General features: G+C 41.3%; 1 protein-coding gene across 22 annotated transcripts in view; it reads right to left on the bottom strand.

Moving 5' to 3' along the window:
- Positions 1–21,291, bottom strand: part of mapk8ip3 (mitogen-activated protein kinase 8 interacting protein 3) — a 32,678-nt gene that overhangs the window by 3,783 nt on the left and 7,604 nt on the right. For 2 of the 22 annotated variants that reach the window (XM_085155913.1, XM_085155922.1), the window contains exons 4-30: positions 20,772–20,863; positions 19,042–19,065; positions 17,305–17,449; positions 16,364–16,592; positions 16,134–16,236; positions 15,804–15,922; positions 14,974–14,985; positions 14,442–14,459; positions 12,382–12,439; positions 11,998–12,150; positions 11,626–11,683; positions 10,835–10,986; positions 10,476–10,532; positions 10,216–10,386; positions 9,520–9,679; positions 8,148–8,198; positions 6,763–6,852; positions 5,248–5,400; positions 3,879–4,044; positions 3,533–3,730; positions 3,265–3,448; positions 2,990–3,109; positions 2,643–2,723; positions 2,454–2,521; positions 1,806–1,954; positions 1,510–1,681; positions 1,297–1,410 (exon numbers count right to left, since the gene is read on the bottom strand). In XM_085155913.1, coding sequence (XP_085012039.1) covers positions 1,297–1,410; positions 1,510–1,681; positions 1,806–1,954; positions 2,454–2,521; positions 2,643–2,723; positions 2,990–3,109; positions 3,265–3,448; positions 3,533–3,730; positions 3,879–4,044; positions 5,248–5,400; positions 6,763–6,852; positions 8,148–8,198; positions 9,520–9,679; positions 10,216–10,386; positions 10,476–10,532; positions 10,835–10,986; positions 11,626–11,683; positions 11,998–12,150; positions 12,382–12,439; positions 14,442–14,459; positions 14,974–14,985; positions 15,804–15,922; positions 16,134–16,236; positions 16,364–16,592; positions 17,305–17,449; positions 19,042–19,065; positions 20,772–20,863 — 3,097 coding nt within the window. The remainder of the gene's footprint in view (positions 1–1,296; positions 1,411–1,509; positions 1,682–1,805; positions 1,955–2,453; positions 2,522–2,642; positions 2,724–2,989; positions 3,110–3,264; positions 3,449–3,532; positions 3,731–3,878; positions 4,045–5,247; positions 5,401–6,762; positions 6,853–8,147; positions 8,199–9,519; positions 9,680–10,215; positions 10,387–10,475; positions 10,533–10,834; positions 10,987–11,625; positions 11,684–11,997; positions 12,151–12,381; positions 12,440–14,441; positions 14,460–14,973; positions 14,986–15,803; positions 15,923–16,133; positions 16,237–16,363; positions 16,593–17,304; positions 17,450–19,041; positions 19,066–20,771; positions 20,864–21,291) is intronic. The other 20 variants (XM_085155916.1, XM_085155921.1, XM_085155923.1 and 17 more) reach the window with 20 other exon arrangements.

Below are 21,291 nucleotides of genomic sequence, written 5' to 3'. Positions count from 1 at the left end.
AGAAGAAGGAAACTAAAGAGAACGGATAGAGAGTGCTACGGTAGCGGAGAGTATTTGTGTGGACAAATGAGCCAAATTCGGCCACCTAATGAATTTCCTTTACGGAGGACATTTGACAAGATTGGGTTCATGTTAAGTTTACTGTAGTCCTACCTGCTGAGCTTCAGATTCAGCACACATTCAGTTTGTTTGTCTTCGTTCACTGTTATCTAAATTTCAATTACACTCTTTTTTTTCTCTGTCTTTTGCGTAACCTCTGTGCTGCTCCAGTCCTGCCTGTTTATTACAAAAAGAACTGGCTGAGACCAAAAACTGCATTTCCTCTAGGAGCCACTTACCACCAATCGTAGCAGCATGATTGAAAAGGACACAGATTGTGGAGCGCGTAAGGTAATTACGCATATTAGTTCCTGATGCTTGAATTTGTTTTGTGGGTTTTTGAGGCTCTTTGTACCAGGCTATAAAAGCATGTTTACAGCCTGGTATAAAATAAATGTTTTGGCTTCTGTGGACTGTTTTACAGATACTCAGAATCCATGGATTTGTTTTTTACAACCATCAGAATCATTTCCTTTGGGATAAATAAAGTAAATAAAGTATATTTTGATGATTATGATCATGGTGTTATGTGTGATTGATTGGGAGGTGTCCCTTTCTAATGGATTATTGAACTCATGTCTGTGTGGTTCAGATCATTGCAGAGGTTTTGGTGAGTTAAAGTCCTAGTATGGGAGTCTGTGTTACACCATGGGGAAGCTGATAAATTAGGACTCCATCACTTCAACCTCATCAGGTTAAAAAACAAACAAAAAAAACTTTAAAAGTTGAATTTTTAAAATGTAAATATTTGATACTGCTTATAGCCGAGGGTGGTTTGCATGGAGATGCCTAACAAGTGCATTAAACATCTGCTTTGATAGCTTGGGCAGGGTTTCTTTGTAGTGAGTGTGTTTATTACCTCCCTTTGTGTTTATAATGGCTTGCTCCATCAGTAATATAAGTCAAGTTGTGCCCATTTGGTCAGTTTATAAGTTCTTCTTTTATTTTGTAAAGTGCTGTTGTGTTTTTGATTTACCTTTTAACATTTTGGAGGGTAAAATAAAGCCAACTTTATGAACTGTACACCTGTATCTGTATCCTTTGGGAGCCTGGTCCAGTACATCAAATGTAACAAACATTTGCTGACAGGTTATCCAGATATTCTGCTGTGTAAACCACCTAAAACTTCAAGTATTTATGACAAATAATCTCCTTTGATCCTTTAGACACCAAAAAATAAAGAAAAAAGACTCATACTCTCTGTCAGTGGGATAGAGATGATGACACCGTTTCCAGTCCCGACCCAAAGACGATTTCCACCAATCAGAAGCGCTGTGATTCGCACAAAAGAGAATCCCAGCTTGCCGGTACCTACGAGACACAACCAGAGTGAGTGGGACGTTGCACAGATCACATGCAACTCCAAAAGTGAAACGTCACACTTCACAAAACAAACTAAAATAAACTCACCCAGCATCTTGCTGACGTATGGCTCTATGTCTACATCCTGGAGGTGCTGGTGCGTGTGCGCATGGTAGAGACGCAAGGTTGAATCCAGTCGGATCGACACCCAGACTCCATCACCAATCCAGGCTAGCTGCCGTACCTGACTCTCCCTCCGAGGGTGGGCATCGAAGGACTTCTGCCAAACAGAAAGGATTTAGTGGTGTTTATTATATTATTACAACTAAAAATAACACGTCTGCGGCACTGAAGCTGCAGACATTTCTTCAGCACAACGATGCGACAGCGGGCTCGTGCTTCACCTCTATCTGCATGCTCTTTGGCTGAATGACGTGGATCTTGTTCTTGTAGCCGCACCACACTTTATCGTGGACGACGGCCATGCAGCGGATGGAGTGATGAGGTCGGCCGAGGTCCATGAGGTGGTAGTTGGACAAATCCCACTGGCCATCTGATGACAGAGACACACACATTAGCTAAATGTATTTCTGTGAGTTTTTGCACATCTCTGCTTCATTAAATGAGGTAAATAAAGGGACCGTCCCTGTAACTGTCCTCTGGAAACACTTTAAATCACAGCCTGTTAGACAATTGATGAATCTCAGACAAGAGATTTCTCAAGACCTGAGCTGCCGGGCTAGCCTAGCTAACAATAATACTGTGGGTTGGGGCTATTTATTTATATAAAATCAATATATGGAAAAATTAAGGTAAATAAACATAGAAGCAATTGAAAATATTTTATAAATTGAATCATCCCTACATTCCTTTCTAATGTGCATTTTTGTGCCTTTTGTGTCATATTACTGGAGTCATTTATTGACTGCTTTCTCTATCTTTGATTTTGACTCTGCACGCACATTGAACTGGTGGCAACGCTCCAATTCCACCTGCAATCATAACTTCCCCTAACAGACTAACGTCTGGTGTCTCTGTTAAAGTTCGATTACCCTCCGATCTGTGGAATATCGCGAGTGTCCCATCGGCGAGGGCAACCAGCACGCGGCCTTTCACATGCCTGCAATTACAAGGATGGAGATCACTGGACAAACTGAAACTCATAAAAATAAAATCCTTGACTCTGCTTAAAACTACATATAAAAATAAGAGATGCATTGATGTCTTTTTCTTCTTCTTACACCAGACTGAGCACTGAGTCTTTAAGTTTGATGGAGTGGAGACACTTCTTCCAGTTTCCCACAGCTGAGTGGACATAAAGCCTGGAAGGAAAAACAGAATCAGGATACTCCCGAGCTCACCGAAACTATAAGATGCACAAGATTTATGTGTTTTAGGTGGAAGGCACAATAATAAATGATAAAGTAATTGTAAAGCTGTTATGTTTATCAAAAATCATCCATCAAATGTTGATTTAAGCTACTTTAATTGACTCTAATGACTCTAATTTTAAAAATGCTGAAAAACGCCATAAACTGCTGTGATAGTGGACACTGTGAGGCTTCAGCAGACGTTGTGAGTGACTCACCAGCCATTCTGGGCCCCGAGCCACATGGTGGGGGCCACGCTGGTGTAGTTTTTGGTCTCATCACCTCCATCCTCTGACTCTGGAGGGTGTGATGTTTCCTCCTTGGACTGGCCTGAGCTCCTGTGTGGAAAATTCAGAGTTTCAGGTTCCAAACAGGGAAGTTGATCCACTTTTGATGGCATGCTTACAGTAACTGTTTCCTTCCCTTGTCTAATAACGTGCCATTTAATCTATCCTAGACAATCCTGAGGACTTGTCAGACTTTGACCTCCTACCTATCAGAGGCATCTGCTGGGCGAGGCTGAGGATCAGTGAAGACGTGCTCAGTAAACGGTCCCGGAGGTCCAGATCTCATTTCTGTGTTGCTGGCCGTTGACTCGGGAACTTCTGTGGCCTCCGTGGCTTCCTCGGCTGATTGGGCCGGGTGAATCTTCCCATTCATCGGTGGAGCAATGGGAGCTAAAGCAAAATGACACTATGACATCCACACCTCTCACTTTCCTTAACAGTACATGAGTGAAGGAGTATCTATCATGTGCCCACCTTGTCCTTTGTCCATGATTGGCGTATCTGTGCGAGAGGAACAGTTGCTACGTGCAACGCTGCAGTTGGTGGCGCAGCCGACTAGAGTGATGCCGGCCAACATGCCCTCCACGCTGCCGGTGTCCTCTCCTCCCCCTGCTCCACCTTCACCTGGATCCAACACGATCTCTCCGGCTGGATAGTCGTTCTCGCTGGCAGCTGTGCACAGGCACACACCCACAGACAGACACACAGACACACTTTAACATATGAAAATGCAAGAAACCCACCATTTACCGCAAAGCAACAAGAAGTTGAAGGCCGTCACATGTTCAAACATCTAAAAAAGCAGCACTTCCACTCTCACCTGGCACGCTGGAGATGCAGAGTACATGGGCATTGCAGACATTGAACTGGTCAACCAGTGAGCCGGGCTGGTTGGCATCGATGATGACCACCTTGCTGGCAGAGTGGGTGCTGGTGAGGATCCACACTCGACTGCTCATTGTGTCTGTTTCCTGGAGCTCCTTTGACTGAGGGAGCAAAGGAAAGAGGAGACAAAGATGACAAAGAGAAAGAGCACAGATGTCTTTAAATGATCACTTTTCCCTGATTATTTTGGAAAACATCACGAGGAAATCTCACAGAAGAGAAGCCTGGTGCTGCACTTACACTGGGATGCTTAATGTGATGTGGATAATGTGGACCTGCTGTTGTTAAACTACGTCTCAATACCTGACAACAAAAATGGCATCTTAGACACTTTCCTTCTTTACTCTGCACATTAGATAAACATGGAAAACCCAGCAGAAAATATCACTTCATTGCCGACCAGCTGCATTACACATTTTCCTAGAGTAGCAAAATGAAACAACAAGCTCTGGTTTAACTCTTTCCCCTCGTAAAGACGACATGTGACGACCTCCCCTGGACCTTTAATGATAATTAGAACAGATTTGGATTCTTCAAATACAGCAGAGATGAAATATGATAGAAATCACTCAGTCCTCTCCACCCTGAAGAGGAGGTATGGCTTGTTTCCAAACAGCAGCACATGAGCCCATTGTCTCAGTGCTCTAAGAAGCCCTTAGGACAGGGATGTGAGTCACATACACCACCCTTTTTTTTTTAACTTATTTGTGTTTAAAAAAACACAAATATTTCTATAGTATGCGGTGAAAAAATAGGAACTTTTCTGTCATTTAACTGTTTTTGTATTACTTAAGTACTGAGCCGGTCTGTATCAGTAGAAAAAGATGTAAAACAGTTAAAAGACCCAAGTTAAATAGTCTTCCACATTTTCCAAAGCTGTGCAGTGGGCCAGATCTGAGGCTTTGAGATGCTTTTATTTCTTTTTGTTTCATAAACGATGGGTCAGTAAAGGAAGCACTGAAGCACCATTCATTAGTATTTGGATAACTGTGGATAACACAGCCATGACTCGTGTATGCTATCTAGAATCGTTTTGAGCAGTTAAATGCATCTAAACATTTTTTTTTTAGACAAGAAGACAGGAAACGTGGCGAAAGACATCCAGTAAATGGCCTCACTGCACATTTGCACCCATTAGCTTTATAGAATATAGATCACTTTGTCTACTCGGTGAGTGAAAACCAGCACCAGCAGAAGTATTTTTAGATACTCTAATCGACTGAGGATAATTCTTGCACATATTAACTTATAGTGTTCTGCATTAGCCAACATGAATGCCTGTTTTGAAAGCAAGCTGTAATCACCTTCCTCTTCTCGGGAGACGTGTGGTTCTTCTTCTTATCAGCTCCGTCCTCCTCAGCGTGCAGAGGGTCGGTGCTGCACGCTGGTGCTTTCTCCGATGTCTCCTGGCTGCTGACTCTCCATCCTGTCAAATCCACTCCTGCTGCACACCACAGCTACACACATGTGCACACACAGACACACAGGCATAATAAATACATATATACATATTATATTAATATATGTGGTTTCTAAAAGCAAGCAGATGCCTGCAATAGTGACCTTTTTAAAAATGATTTGGAGGCTTAATGTGGCTCCCGGTGCAAGAGTCATAATTTGGGTCTTATAATGTCGCCTTCAGATAGAATAATTATTTATAGCTAAACAAGTGGAGTGCATGAATAACAGAGTTTAGCACAGAGACATTCAGCTCAAGTGCTTTATGATGACTCTGTGAGTGTGGGCTGATCATATTTGATTGGCAGTGACTGAACACCAGCTGTCACCAGATCCTCATGAAAATGTCGCTTGCAGTGAGATAGCAGAAAAGAAACACAAACAAATTGTGACAAAAATGCTAGAAAATGTTTTCAGGGCAAAATAATCTGTATAGTCATGTGACTTTGGGTCATGAGCCAGGCTTTTGAGTGATGTGGAGTTCATGATGTATTCTTTTGAGTCTTAGATGTCTATTATGTACAATATTATTTCCAGTTCTGTTATATTCTTTCTTAGTTCTCGGTTCTTCTTTAGATGATGTCTGTTTAATGCTCATATGTCCTATTCTGAGTGTCAGTGTTTATGTTTCCTGTTTAGTTTTGCTAGTCTCTCATCTCCTTAGTTAGATTCTGTTCACCTGTGTTTTATTTCCCCCCGGCTGTTTCCGCTCTCTCTTTTACCTCGTGTGTATTTAAGTCCTCAGTTTTCCTCAGCTCTTTGTCGTGTAGCTGTGACACCATAGCTGTGTCTCTCTGCCTTCTGTTCAACTTAAATACTTACCTAGTTTCTGAATGTGCAGAAGTTTTTTGTTATTCCTCTAAATGATCAGCATTAAAGGTTGATTTTAAGTTCACATTATGTCTCTGGAGTCCACTTACTGCTTTTGCACAGCTAGACTTTGACATTTGAAGTTTTTCATATTCATTCTCATTTGTTTCCCCCAAGTTTTGATCATTACAAACGGTTAATTACGAGATCTCCTTTACTGAAAAGTCTATTCTTGGTTTGTGTGACCTGTGTGCTTCATGGGCAAGTCACTAGAAAATAACTTTCCCCAAGAATGCCATCAACCTCCAGCAACCAACAATCATTGTTCCTTTACAAATGGTTGCCAGATGGTCACAGAGCAGTCTCAGGGCCTGTGTGTTTGGGGTCTTATTCACCATGGTTGTCATATCTCCGAAATGGCAGGCAAGTTAATGTCACATGGTTAGTGGTAATATTTCTACAAAACCTAAACAAAAAGACATTTAACGACAGATCTGAGGTGTTTTTTGTTTTTTCACAGAAAACCCTCATCCCTCCTGATTTTCTCCCACCTTCCTGTTGGGATCCTTCTCCACCAGAGGGCGACAGTAAACTGGGACGGGGACATTCTTCATGCGGTTATCCTCTTTCTCGTTGGTTGTCTAAAAGCACAGGTGGGAATTTGTCAGCAGAAAAGCAAAAGCAGTGAATTATCATCTGGTCTCCAGTTTTACCGGACACTGAAGAAAACGAAAACATTCCCAGTATGTGAATGTGCTGTGAACACGTACAGCACATACACAGCAAGCATTAAAGGAAAACTCCACAAGCCTTAACCATGAAATAATTGCCAGAAAATTAAATTTTTTTAAAAATGGGAGTTTTTTTTTTTTAACCTATAGAATTTTTTTAAAAAAGATATGAAATATCAGTTTATATCAGAAATATGACTTTAAGTTGTATAAATCTTGCTACATCTGGCATTTTTGTGTAATTTATTGCTCAAAGTTTGTTAAAAAAAAATCAATCACAATGATGATGTAGATGTCTAAAAATCTAATGAATAAAATATAAAACACTTGGCATTACAGGGGGCTAACACAATCTCAACTCCTTTTTCAGTTCCCTGTTTTTCCCAGGATGCCGCAGGGCTGTCCCCAGAGAGCGTGTGCATTATGCATGAGGTGAGACGCATAATTTTAGGGAAAAAGCATTTCACCACTTAGTTAAAGCATAACACCTTTATAAGGAGGTGAAATGACTGGCACAGTAAATATACACAGATGCAAAACAGTGCAGCTCTCTAACCAAAGTATAATCTTTACACGGCTGCTAACTTTTGTAGCTCTACTTGAAAAATCATAATATATTGATAGAATTCTGTTAGCAAAAGGGGTAAAATGAGACATCTAAACATCTCGGGTTGACAAAAATCTGCCTAATGACTTAGTGACTGTGAGTATTTTTCCAAGTGGATTTTTCCTTTAAGATACTGAGATAATGCACAGGAGTAACATCCATATGTTAAGTAGGGCAGGTTGAGACAGACAGAGGTTAAAGGTTAAAAGGTTGCAACACCACTAGCAGAGGGAGAGGAGATCAGATGGAATAAACTCCACAGGAAGGCCTTCATCAAAGAGCAAGGTGTGTAACACATGTATGTTTTCAAAATACAGCCTTTTCTGATTTGCATCATGCTGAAAAACAAAACTATTCATGCATTTCCAGAGGAACAGTAAATGTACTGTACAGTGGCAACTTTTTCCTCACAGAATAGTCTTTCTGTGAAAAGCCTTCACTTGGAGTGCTCAAAATAAAAGTCTTCCTTAAGTATCTGCACGTCTTTCCTCTGCTATTAGCTGTCCGCTGCTGTCTAGGGTTCAGAGCTTTGGTTGGAAGGTTAAAAGGGAGAGGGAGCCATAAAGGCGCATGCTGGCACTCTGTCGGTCTCACTTGCCTGCTGCCTCTTCAGCGGGCTGTCCTGAGCGCTGTCCGTCTGACCACCAGTCTGTGGGAGACCAGAGTTAGAGCCACCTGCCTACCAGTACCTTCTGCACTCTGGCCTTCAAGCTGCACAGAGCCAACCTTAAAGTCCGCTGGCCGAAATTGAAAGCACGCTTCCATGCTGCGAGCTTAAAATCAAACACTGAGGGTTGTCGGCTCGTCTCCGTGCTGATCAGTTTTAAAATCAGCAAACCTCATAAAAGCCAGAACCCAGAATAAACCGATTCCTCTAACAATTATATGCAAAAGTATATCCTGATACTCTCACTGGCCACTTTATTAGTTACACCTGTTTCCACATGGCAGGATCTTTGTACATTTATGCATTTAGACAGATGAGCTGATCTGAGTGTTTCACAAATTGATGATCTACTGGGATTTTCCCACACAACCAACTCTAAGGTTTACAGAATGTGGCCATAAAAAGAGGAAATATCCAGTGATTAGATATTTTTCCATCATGTCAGTAAACAGGAAGTTTGTTAGCTAGTTCAGCTATGAGTCAGTCATGCTGTCCAGCATGTCAAGCAAATGCTCACTAAAGTGCCAAATGCGTTTAAACCACAGCTGAAAATATTTCCAACCGTCTCGTTTACTTCTGTTGGGTAACTTTAAACAGCTCTGCATGTATTAGCAGACAAACTTCAAAAGGATTACATGTTCTTACTGGCTTTTGCATACTTTTATTTCCTGTTTATACAAATGCCCCGCAGGGCCAACTAGTGATAATTTCACTTTGAAGCTTGGGTAAGCAAATTTAAAATCACTGAATGAAATCTTCTCTCGCTGACAGTGTGCTGCAGAATAATGCTCAATGCCCTCGACTTTCACATATAAGAATTAGCATTAAAAAAAGAGGGATGTATAGTTTTAAATAAGATCCAGTAGCTGTTCAAAGGTTCAGAAATGACTTCATAGACTGTCTTGATGCATGCTCAGTCATCAGTCATCCAGGTAAGGAAATCCCAGAAAGTTGATTCTGTTCACACATCCAAGTGACAAAACGTTTCCCCGACTAAAGACGCTACGTCCAGATGAACAGAATCAAACTTCTGGGACTTTGAATATTGGTTTTACCCAACTTTTAGTAGCAAACGTAATTAAGGACTACTAAGAAATTCATTCAAACCCATTAAGTAATTGGCACACTCATTTAATTTGGAGATAATATGTAACCTGGATTTTTTCACAACTTTACAAAAGATTTTTAAAAATTATTTGGAATGCACTTAAGTATTTACCCTCTTGGCAGTCAATGCTTTGTTAAAATCTTATGTTTCTCCTCATGTGTGTTTTCTTGTTCGCACAGTCAGCACTCTGGGTACCTGTTTGAATCGAGATGGCACGCTCCAGCCGCAGGTCTGCATGATGCCGTCATCGCGGCGCACATGCTCACGAACCTGCCGGTACTGTTCACGGCGTTGCTCTCGGCGGGCCAACATCACCGAGTCACTGAGGAGAGACGCAACACCGTTACTGGCCAGTCTGGAAGAAGCGGGAGGCAGGGAAGGGAAGAGAAGAAAAAAGCGAAGCGTTAGCAGCATGGCCAGCCAGCAGCAGGACAAAGAGAAGAGAGATGAAGAAGAGAAGGCAAGTAAAAGCAAGTGCAATAACTACTGCCAAGCAATCTTCTAAAATTACTAAGAGTAACGTGCAGTTTAGTGTTTTCAGACATAACAGAAGAAAATTGGAGGCCTCTGTGTCTGTGTGATTGGGAGGTTGGTGTTTTTGTGGCTTTTGTGTCTTTACCAGACAAACATTTGTGGTCAAAAAGCTGCGTTTAAGGGGAAATAAAAGAGGTCTGAGCTGCACTTGTACCAAGAGGTGTAATGCACCTGAATGGCACGTCAAGACCAAAATAAGCGATCTCTATTGGAAGCATTTAAAAACACATCTCTCCGCTGATAATATACGCAAACTTTCTGCAAGTGGCCACAAGCGAGCGAGCAGCGAGCTGTTTAGCAGATAAGTGTGGGGGTTTAGAGTGATGCGTGATGTGGGGATGTGCAGCCGCCGCTCACTCTTCAGGGAAGAACTCCAGGGTACGGTTGGAGGTGGAGATCTGACACATGGTGTGGCTGCGTCTCTGAGGGAAACCGGCCGGTGAGGGAGATTTGTAATGGATGTTGACGTTGCAGAATGGCCGCTTGACGGGCGGCGGGCTGGATGATGAGCTGAAGAGACGTGCGAAGCTAGAAGATGGACAGAAAGAGAAATTTGCTTAGGATATTTCTTTTTCTTTTATATCACTATATAAAGCTGGATAAAAGCAGAATCTCACAATTGCCAGATGGTAGACTTCTTCTTCTCTTGGATGGGAGGATTCTCACGGGATGCTCTGAGGGGGAAGATGAAATTAAAATAATAAGACTACTTATAAAAGTTATTTATAGTACTATAATATAACACTTTTTACATTATAAATAGGGCACATGAAGTGAAAACAACTGGAAAGTATAAGAAAATGACAAAAATTGAATAAAAACAGTTAAAAATGCCGTAACAAAATATGATGCCACTCAGAAAAACCACCTCAGAACAACAAGATACTGACACAGAATATGGAATCACATTTAAGGAAAATTCTGTGTGTTGACTTTAAGCCCAGAAGCATTTCACTTCCTGTTCTCTCAAGTCTACCTGATCATCTCTGTCCACCGTACGGCCTCCTGCAGCTCCATCAGTCTCTCTTTGTACTGGTTTCTCTCCATCAGCACCCGGGCCATCTCCATCCGGGTAAATCGCCGCCGCTGGGTCATTGTCATGTCGCCGTCTTGCATCGGCGATGAAAACTGGTCACATGAGAGAACAGAGACCTGGTGTTAATTTGGAAATCCCTCTCTACATCAGCCTAAAACTAGTCTGTGGCATATGCATGCACTGGCCACTTTATTAGGTACACCCAATCAACTGGTTGTTAACACAAATATCTATTCAACCAATCGCGTTGCTGTATTTGAGAAAGTGCTGATCTACTGGGATTTTCTCACATGATCATCTCCAAGTTTTACAGAGAATGGTCCAAAAAAGAGAAGGTGATAGGAACAGTACTTCAAAAAGTGCTTGTATATAGGGGTGAATGAGGATTGTTGTACAGAATGCTTGAGCAGAAAAGCCTACGTGTGCTACTATTGGAAAAACTTCGACTGTTCTACTGTTTCAATTTGTCCTGAAACATTTGGATGGTGGGGTTAGAATTTGGTGTAAACAACATGAAAGCATGGATCCATCCTGGGTAACGCTGGTGCTGGTGGTGCAGCCGACAAATCTGCAGCAACTGTGTGATGTTGTCACTTCAATATGGAGCAAAATCTCTAAGGAATGTTTCCAGCACTTTGGTTGGCTGAAGACTTTCTATTCTGCTTCTCATATTTGTATAGAGACATGAACGCATCAGTAGTTCAACCTGAGGCAGGGGCAGTTCTACTCACATCATCACCAACTTCATCCTTGGAGTCCCGAGAAGCCCCCAGAGCCTCTGCTCGTAACCTGCAGCCAACAAACAAAAACACAGAGATTACATACTCCTCCAAGACAAGTACTAAACAATAACATTTGAACTCAATAAAGTGCTAAAGATGCTTATTAGCTAACAGAAATAGAACAGTTAGATGTCGGCATGTCTCATTAGATCATTTTAATCATTTCTGTTGCTGCAGGTTGATTTTATTGTTTTACTGATGATCTTAAAGGTGGGTGTTATGTGAAAAAACCTATTAAAGTCTAAATTACACAAAAGCAAGCACAGCATCCTGCGTCTGCGCAAGGACTCAAACATTCGTTGCTATTTTTTTTTTTTTTACCTCTTGAGTTCTTCTTCGAGTTCCTTGATTCTGGCATCCACCTTGTTCTTTGACTGTCTCACCGCCTCCAGCTCCTCCCTCAGTACCTCCCTCTCCCCCGACAGCTCGTCCACTTTGGCAATAAGGTCATTTTTGACAATATTTAGAGCATTTCTGTCAAGCAAAGGACAGAAAGGGGATGTAGTGGGAAGCTACGAGCTGCAATTTCACATTCACACGTAGAGTTTTGGTCTAAGAACATGTTGTATAAGAAAACAGGAGGTAACCATGATCAAGTGTCTCAATACTAAAAACAAATCTTTCAGCGTTTCCTTTGAATGAAATGCAGAAAGGGTGTGACATTAGCATCATCAGGCGCATATTAGGCTTCACTGAGTCTCTTACTTGGTCTGTAAGAGCTGTTTGTTCTCTGCCAGCATGTTCTCCCACTCCTTGCTCATCCCTGAAACAATCACATTCACATCACTGTTACTCCCCCACAACAAAAATCATAATTTATTCATAAGCCGATCTATTCAATTGACTGATTGATGAGAAAAACATTTATGTGGTAACGCTGCTTTCAAGGCAAATCAAAGTAAGTGTGGGACAAAAGATGAGTTTCCATATAAGAGGTTTAATAAGTTATTAATGATTGAAGCTCTACTATTCACAACAAGGAGAAGTCAAGCTAACAAAGGACTGGAAACATACTGAGAAATCTTAAAAATAACTCATTGCTCTTATTATTTATGTCTTGAATGTGACAGAGTAAAGTAGGTTATTTTCACCTTGAACACAGAATCCAAACTAGTTGCAATATTTTTAAAATTCAGGGTTCATCTTTTAATGATTATAGTATTAGTGTTATCATGCATAAACATGTCATCGTGTTGAAAATTCAATTCTATTTATCGACGTTATTGCCCAAAATGAACTGAAAAAAAAAAACAAAAAAAAAAAAACATGGAAGCAAAAGCAAAAGCAAAGCTCACATCGACTCAGAGAAACTCTGAGACATGAGAACGCATCAAAAACAAGCAAAACAAAAACGCAGATGGGTCTTTATAGGTGTTACATTTAGTGGATTATATTATACGCTGGATTAAAAGTGTAAGTATTATGTTGTGGTGTGTGATGTGACTGCAGGGATGGAAAAATAACTCCTCAGTATCAGGATGTCATGTTTTAACACTTCTGACAGCAAATTTAAAATGAGCTCAAATTAATTAAAGAATTTCAGCCTGAAGAAATAAAAAGAAAGTTTTCACATCATTCGATGCAGACCTGTGAAAAAACTAAGCAGACCCCATGATTCAGTAGAAAAACTTTTAACAGCAATAACTTGAATTAATTGGTTTCTGTATGACAGTCTCTCACATCTATGTGGAGGATTTTTGGCCTACTCTTTTTTACAACATTGCTTCAGGTCATCGAAATTTGAGAGATTTGCTTATGCACAGCTGGTTCATTGCAACACCTTCATTCTTTACTTTTTCAGCCATTCTGTTATAGATTTGCTGCTGCGCTTGGAATCACTGTGCCATGACCCAGTTTGAGCCGTCTGACAGATGCTTCACACTTGACTGTAGAATAGTTTGGTTGACTCAATGACTTTAAGGTGCCCAGGCTGAGAAACAAGCCCAAAACATCACTGCTCCACCACCGTGCTTGACAGCTGGTATGAGTTGTTGGTGCTGTGCAATATGAGAAAGTATCTCCATACTTGTTCAGTCTTTTTCTAATTGTACTGTCATTAACAGTAACATTTAACATGCCTATAGACGCCTATAGAATTTCCTGAGACATTCACTCATGGGAAGATTGGCATCTGTCTTGAATGTTTTCATCTTTCTCACTGTAGAATGAGGAACCTTAAGTTGTTTGGAAATGACCTTTTAACCTTTCCCAGATTGTTGGGCATCAACATTTACTTCTCGAAGATCATCGCTGATGTCTTTCCTCCTTAGCGTTCCTCCAGACCAGCAAACTGCCAAAACCTCTGCTTTGATGGAGGTGCTCACATTCGCCGATGATCAGTTAGTCAAGTGCATTTGCTTGGCAGCTACTGACCCTCTCAATTCCCACTGAATCACAGGGTGATTGAATCACATAGTTCTTTAGAGCTGCACACAGTCATATGAAAACTTTCTTTATCACATGACCGCTTTTGAGCTCATGCATTTCTTAATTTGTTATCATTGCCTGACTCTCTTTTGTTATTATATCTTCCACTATATATACATTTAGTATTTGTTTGAATAAGAGCTCTGCAACATCTCTTTAACACTGGATTATTTTAATGTTCTATAATGTCCGAAAGATTTACTGCAATTACCGAAGGATGATAACATTTCAGGCATATGAGGTTTAAAAAAAATTATAAATAAGAAGCCACATAACATAAACAAACAGAGGGATGTGAAAGCTAAAGCAAATGTGAGCGCAGGCATGGGGCGCCTTACCTAAGAAATCATCAGGGACTGGAAGCAAAACAAGGAGAGAAGAAAAGGAGACGAGAGAAAAGAGGAAAGGGTGAAGATTAGAGATGGAAAAAAGAAAAGGAAGAACGGGAAGAGAGGAGAGAAGACGCTGATAAGCATTTATTGATTTGGTTTTTAGGCATGGCTACAGAACCAAAGGACAATCTGACCTTTATATCATCAAATCTATTAGAAAGACCCACTGAAAGGACCCACCACTGAAATCCTCACTGAAAATTAAACAGGGATGGTTTGTAGTAATAAAATATTATAAAAATAAAATATTAACTGCTATTTCACCGCTACCTCAATGGACTGGAACTAAACCACTGCACAGCTTGCTAATTGACACTTGTCATCTACTAGCATAGCATCACAATAACTCCAAAGTTACTTTGTTATCAATTATATCCACTGATTAGCATCTACTTTTAAAAGTGGATTTTGGAAAGTAGAGAGGAGTTGAGAGAGTTAAGAGAAAACAATACCAACCAATGTGTGTTCAGATACACACCTGAGAACTCGCCTATGGGTGTCACCGGCAGAAGCACATAAAAGGGGGAAAAAAGGAAATGGGTGAGAAGTTAACAGATGGACAAGGAGACGGGGTCAGAGTGCGCTTGCTGCTTCTGTAACATAAAACTCAGGGATAGTGAGTCAATACTGATACACAAAATCTCCCAGAATCTCCCAGTGTGAATAAGCCCAAAATGGGATGTGTGCGATAGTGGGCATCTAAACTGATTAATGTGACCATAAGTGACAAAAACATCTGTTCAAATCTGCTCCATTTACTGTTCCTCTGCCCCTAAAACTGCTGTAAAACCAAGAGCAAAGTATAACAAAGACAAACAATGAAAGAAAAAGTGCATGGATGTGCAGCTGGAGCCGGGGTGTGAGATTGTGGGTTTTTTTTAGGATGACTGTGTGGTGATGCAGACGTGTGCTGCAGCGCCCCATGCAAGACAAAGAATGTAAAGTTAGTGCAGCAGATTCGCACAGCCTCGCATGGAGCTCGGAGCCTGCAGTACAAAGAAAATACAAATGCTGGCTCTGTGTAACACGCGCACACAGCACATGCATCTGCCCTTATTTTCTCTATTTAGAGTGCGATAACATGGCATATTGGCCTGTTAGCTTATAGTAAAAGTCACCCCGGGAGGACGAGGTGAAGATGGCGCTTTTATTTGTTTACAAGTATCTCCTCTGAAGTAAATCATGTGCTGCTGACCAGCATTGCACTTTCATGGGAAAATTATTTATCTTCCAGGCTTTAGGGCTCTTGGATTAGGGTGTCAATAATGAATATATCAAAACATACTGAAACCAGAATCCTGTTCTTACCTAGCAGCTCAGCACCTGCATCCACATCCCCAATGATGTCCGACTTGGCGTCTTTGATCTCGTGGTAGAGAGAGTCTGTGTTGATGCCGAAGGCCTCGTTAACTATACCCTGGGAGGGGCTGAAACACATGAAAACACATTTATTTTTCATATATTTATTTATTTAATAAATATATAATATAATGCTGTTGACACGCAGGACTAATCCATCAAAGCTCTGACCACCTAAAGGATTTCTAGATCTGTTTCTGTCTTTGTTTTAACAGGAAAACATGGATGTTGATATCCTTTTACACTGCGTGCTTAAAACAGCAACACTGTTGCTTGTACCTGTTTCCTCCTCCATAAATACGGGGGTCCAGACACATATCCAGCTCTGGTGTAGAATCGATGAGCTCCTGAAACTCGGACCACTCGTCGCTGCTTCCCATGCCTGGAAGAGCAGAGTACCGAGTGTGGCTGTCTGAACGTTTTGTGAGCAACTCTGCAATCTACTGACATTTTATGCAGCGTAACTTCAAACCTCTGAAGTGAGGACACGCTCAGTGACATCCTCTTACCGATGCTGACATTCCTGGTTTCCTGGGAAACCTGCACCTCCATATTCCGGCTGAGACGCTTAGCGCTTTTCCTGCGGTTTCCAGGCCGCGTGACGTCAAAGTCGTGCGCGTGGAAGCTCTCGTTGATGGGGGTGACTGTGGCGGACGGGACAGAGGAGGTGGGTGTGTTGGACTTACTTCCTGTGCTGCTGGGTGTGGCAGCCACCGAGTCCGACTCTGATCCGTCCTCCTTGGTGAGACACAAATGACATTATATGAGCATCGTGCAATGAAAGAAGGCCGGGGATGTCTCTTACTTTGCTCTCTGATTGTAAAGTTGGGAATTTTCTGCTGTTTTATTTTGGGAATGGGTTTAAACGTTTATCTTAGATAACAAATAGGTAAAGTGACGGGGCTAAATATGTACGGCAAAACACATTAGACTCTGGATAAAAAAAATTATGCTGAGTCATTTAAATTGTATTGAGTATATTAAAATTGCTTCTAAATTATGTGTTTCAGACTGAGTTCAACGAAATGGGGTTTCCTTGGATAGCATATGAAGCACTGTATGCTGTCAGTTTATACGAACATTAATAAACATGAGCTTAAACTTTGCGTAAAAGCGTAAACTAAAACACGACACAAAAAGCAGCTTCACAACGCCACAGTAAAATAACAACACAAGAAAAAACTGCATGAAGCCAAAAACAAACATCTAACGGCGGTCCCTGCTTGCTTGGGTCAACATATCGTTTATACCTAACTAATTAGATTAAAAAACAACAACTGAGATTTCCAATGCAAAATTAATTTCCTCAAAAGTGACACAAGCAGGCGTGGGAGGGGAGGTGGTCCGTGTGGGTGTGGCCGGCAGCAGTAATGCCAGCCTCTCCCCCTTTCCACTCCCCAGGCTGCTGTTATGGTTCGAGGGAGGAGGACAGGGCCATTTTCCGTCCCACCTGGTAGGCGGAGCTGAAGGTAGAGTGGCCGAGCTCGCTGACCTGCCAGATGTCTTTCCCGGGAATCATCCTAGCCCCCCCGAGTCCCCCACGTACCATGCCATCAGGGTACAGGCTCAACGATGGTGGGCGCTCTGCTTTGCTGCTGGAGGAGGAGACACAGAGGTGGTGGAGATTAGGTGAGACTGCCTCTTGGTTATTTCAGTGTTTTATATTCAATGCCCTTCCCCCCCGTGGTGTTGGAGCTCACTCTGGCAGGCATATAATGCAAAGCAAAACCAGTTTTTTAAGTCTGTGCCTGGGTTAAACTATAGCCCAAGAATGTCAAACTCATTTTACATCGTGGCCACATGCAATTCACTTTGATCATACTATTGAAAACTCAACCCTTTGTCAATTTAAAGCCTTTTTACTGCATCTTTAAAAATCCAGAGATATCTTAAATATAGGAAAAAGAAGTGCACTTCAACAGTTCAATTCAGTTTTTCTACAGGATGAAATGCTAAAAGGCCTAAACATAAATGCATTTCTATTATTAACATTGAAAAAAACCCAAAAAACTAGCGCTGTCAGCGTTAATCTCTTTAAAATGGCGTTAACGCCATAACTGCATTAACGCGGCAAATCTCCGTTAACGAGTTACCGCGGATCGCCCTGTGCATGGGGCTGGACGGCGTCAACGCATTAACGAGCTAACTGCGCTAACATGTTTCTGTCTTTTAACAGTTTAACTCTTACTTGTTTGCTTTAGAATAGTATGAATGGCATTTGGGGAGGTCTTTATCAGTAGGAAAAGCCCTAAAAAAAGCTCTATGAATATATAGTTAGTCCAAAATCTTTCCCCTCCTTCACAGTTTCCAAACATATCCAATGGGCCAGACTGGAGTTTTTGTTGGGCCGATTCTGGCCCCGGTATCTTATGTTTGACACCCCCACTATAGACAGTCACTCACACTCTCATTCATGACTCTTTGTTGCTGTCTCTGTACAATAAAGGTGAAGCTGTCAGTTAGCTTAGCTTAGAGTGCTATTTTGTTTCAGTCCACAGGCAAAAAGATCCACCACCTGTTTTAGCTAGCAGCAGAGGCTCCACATCATGACCTCCAAAAACTGCTAAAACAACAGACTGATGGTTTAATACTTGGCTTTGTATAGATTTAACCCCGTACATGTAAACTAATGAGTTTTAGATGTGCTATGGCTTTGTTGCTGCCTTTGGAAAGGTCCAGACTAGCTGCACCATGTGTTTGTGTGAAGCTACACTAACCTTTGGTTTAAACATCACAATTACTGCCCAGACATGACAGCATTGATCTCACTAATCCCAACAAAAAGCATCCAAAGAAAAAACATCCTCAGATCCTAAAGTTTAAAATTATATATAACATGGACAAAGCAAAAGACAAGCAGGACAGGCAGACAGACAGACGGGGGACAAACTGGCAGAAACACATGAGGGAGAAAGAGGAGAAGGTAGGGGGAGATATCGGGAAAATATGCTTAACATGACCCTTGATCCATTCCTTAGTCCTTAATTTAAGATTGAAGTACAACATCACTGATGCATCCAACATAATAAATAGATGTTTAAAGCATCGGTAACTAGCAAATTAAGTGCATTAGGGAATACTTTCATTCATAAAGTGTGGAAGCGCAGCAAATATAAGGGGAGGGATGTTTTTAATTCAGACTCGAGGGAAGCGGAGCGAGGCAGTCGAGGAATCATGTTGGATTTACCTTTTCCTCCATGTGTGTCGTTGACTGTGCAAACAGCAGCACAGAGAGCAAGCCAGCAAGACAGACAAGACAGACACTGATTAGAGAAGGACAGGAGACAGGAACATGCCATGACGCATAACACCGCACAAACAAACACGCACTTTTACACATTTAGTTAAACTACAGTTTGTTTAGTTTTTTCTGCACATCTTCACTGTCTTGTCTTTAAAACTGCTTCGGATAATAAAATGTTCACTTTATTAATTCTGAACACCCCAGCAGGACTCCCACAACCACCTCATGCATTCTCCAGTAATAAGCACAGTTGATGAAGACTTGCAGGATTGAGATGCATTTCATTAGACGCTGTAGCCGAATTGACTTTAGAGATACACAATACACAGTGGCATGGAAAGCTTTGAGCACGACTGGTCAAAAGTTCTGTATCTACATAACTTAGTGAGGAAAAAATGAGCTGAGGTGAAGATGAAATATTCTCTTTAACATTTAAAATCTGGTGTTTTAACTTTTTGGTGTTTTAACTTTTTCTAGTGTCTCAGTTTTTTGGGGCTCTGGCTCACAGTCATGGTTAAGAAAGGCCAGCAGAAGCAAAGTCCTGTCCCAGCAGCTTAATGGCAGTAAGACGATTAAAGTAACTGATGTCCAAAAAAGAGGAAAAGTCAACAAAAACACAGCAAACTCAATCAGAGCCTCGGAGAAATGGCAGCTAGTGACAATACTGGAGGTTTGGTTTAGTTCAGAAAGAAAAAGAAAACTTTCTGGAACAATTACAAATCAAACACTTCTCTCACTTCAACCCTTCAACGAGATTTAGGAGACTCTGGAGGACAGATATAATCATCACAGGGAAGTTATTAAAGGGAAATCTTTCCTGCATACTTAACACAAAGTTGCATCAAAACTTTGCAAATGCCAAAAAAGGAAAGGGGGAAAAAAGGGTGCAGATTATCACCATGAGACCATCTCTGCAACTGTTCGGGGTTGAATCAATAATGTTTTGGATTCATTTTGCAGCCACTGACATTGGACATCCACTCGTAGCTGAAGGTTTTGCTATGACCTTTATGGTCATCTGTAACCTAAACATCTTTTGCGGTCTTTCGGTAGACTTCAAGAGAACCTGCATGCAAGAATCTCACAGTTTGACACCTTTTACAGGAAAAATAGGCTAAAAAATCGAAACTAAAACTAAAAGATTGGTACTGCTGAAAGCAAGCTCATCATTTACTCAATTGATTATTTACAGTATCAGAAGTCTGGAGCAAACTTCTTGCATGCCTTTCACTGTGGGTATTTTATGAGTTAGTGGACATATTGCTAAAAGTGACTAATCTGGAGCTTAGATAGGCAGCTACACCAGATGTCCCGCTCCTCTTCTAGCTGTCAAGCCCATGGGATTGGCCCTGGCTCAACACGACAAGCTGTCACATTAAAGTCAAACTTCCTTTGTTTTTCTAATTATTTTCCACAGAGGTTTATAATGACTGTTGTGTCCGTTTGCACATCGCCTCTCCTCTCTGTTAGCGGGACACAGCAGCTGTTCAGTGTGGCTGATGACAAACGGCGCCAGCTTCAACACAAGAAATGTGCTGCAACACGAAATAGATAGATGATAGATCTGTGCAAAACATCATCAACAACACGACGGGGGGTGATAGTTCAGATCCACAGAAACAGACAATTACACACACGCAGAATATAAATGAAAGAAAAAACAAAACACTCACGATCGTCCACAGCCGGTGCCTTCTGATTGGCTGTTACTCCCCGCCTGCTGCATTTTGGACCGCTCTATGTGCTCGACGTACGTCTGAATCATCTGTGATCCAAGAAATCAAGAACAAAAAATCGTTTTGAGAACAACCGGAGAGCAGGGCAATCTGGACTGAGGGCATGGATGTAGCGTAGAAGACAATATCTATCTTTCTTACACTATATTTTACACTATTTATTTATTTATTGTACTTTTGCTTATAGTATCTTGTGGTGTTATGTAACTGAATGTTGTGCATTATGAATTTAAAAGCCCAGCAAGGAATAAGAGTTAAAAATTAGCAATAGCTATAAATGTCAGTTTCATGCTCCATATTAGTAGCATGCTATAGTGCTAATGCTAAGTATTCAGTCAACCTTCCAGACTGTTGAATTCAGGTGTTCCAATCACTTTCATGTTCACAGGTGTATAAAAATCAAGCACCCAGGCATGCAGGCTGCTTCTACAAATATTTGTGAAAGAATCTGTCGTTC

This window comes from Neolamprologus multifasciatus, chromosome 4, assembly GCF_963576455.1.
Source record: "Neolamprologus multifasciatus chromosome 4, fNeoMul1.2, whole genome shotgun sequence".
NCBI lineage: Eukaryota > Metazoa > Chordata > Actinopteri > Cichliformes > Cichlidae > Neolamprologus > Neolamprologus multifasciatus.
The sequence above is the reverse complement of the archived record's forward strand: the minus strand, read 5'-3'. Positions and strand labels throughout refer to the sequence as shown.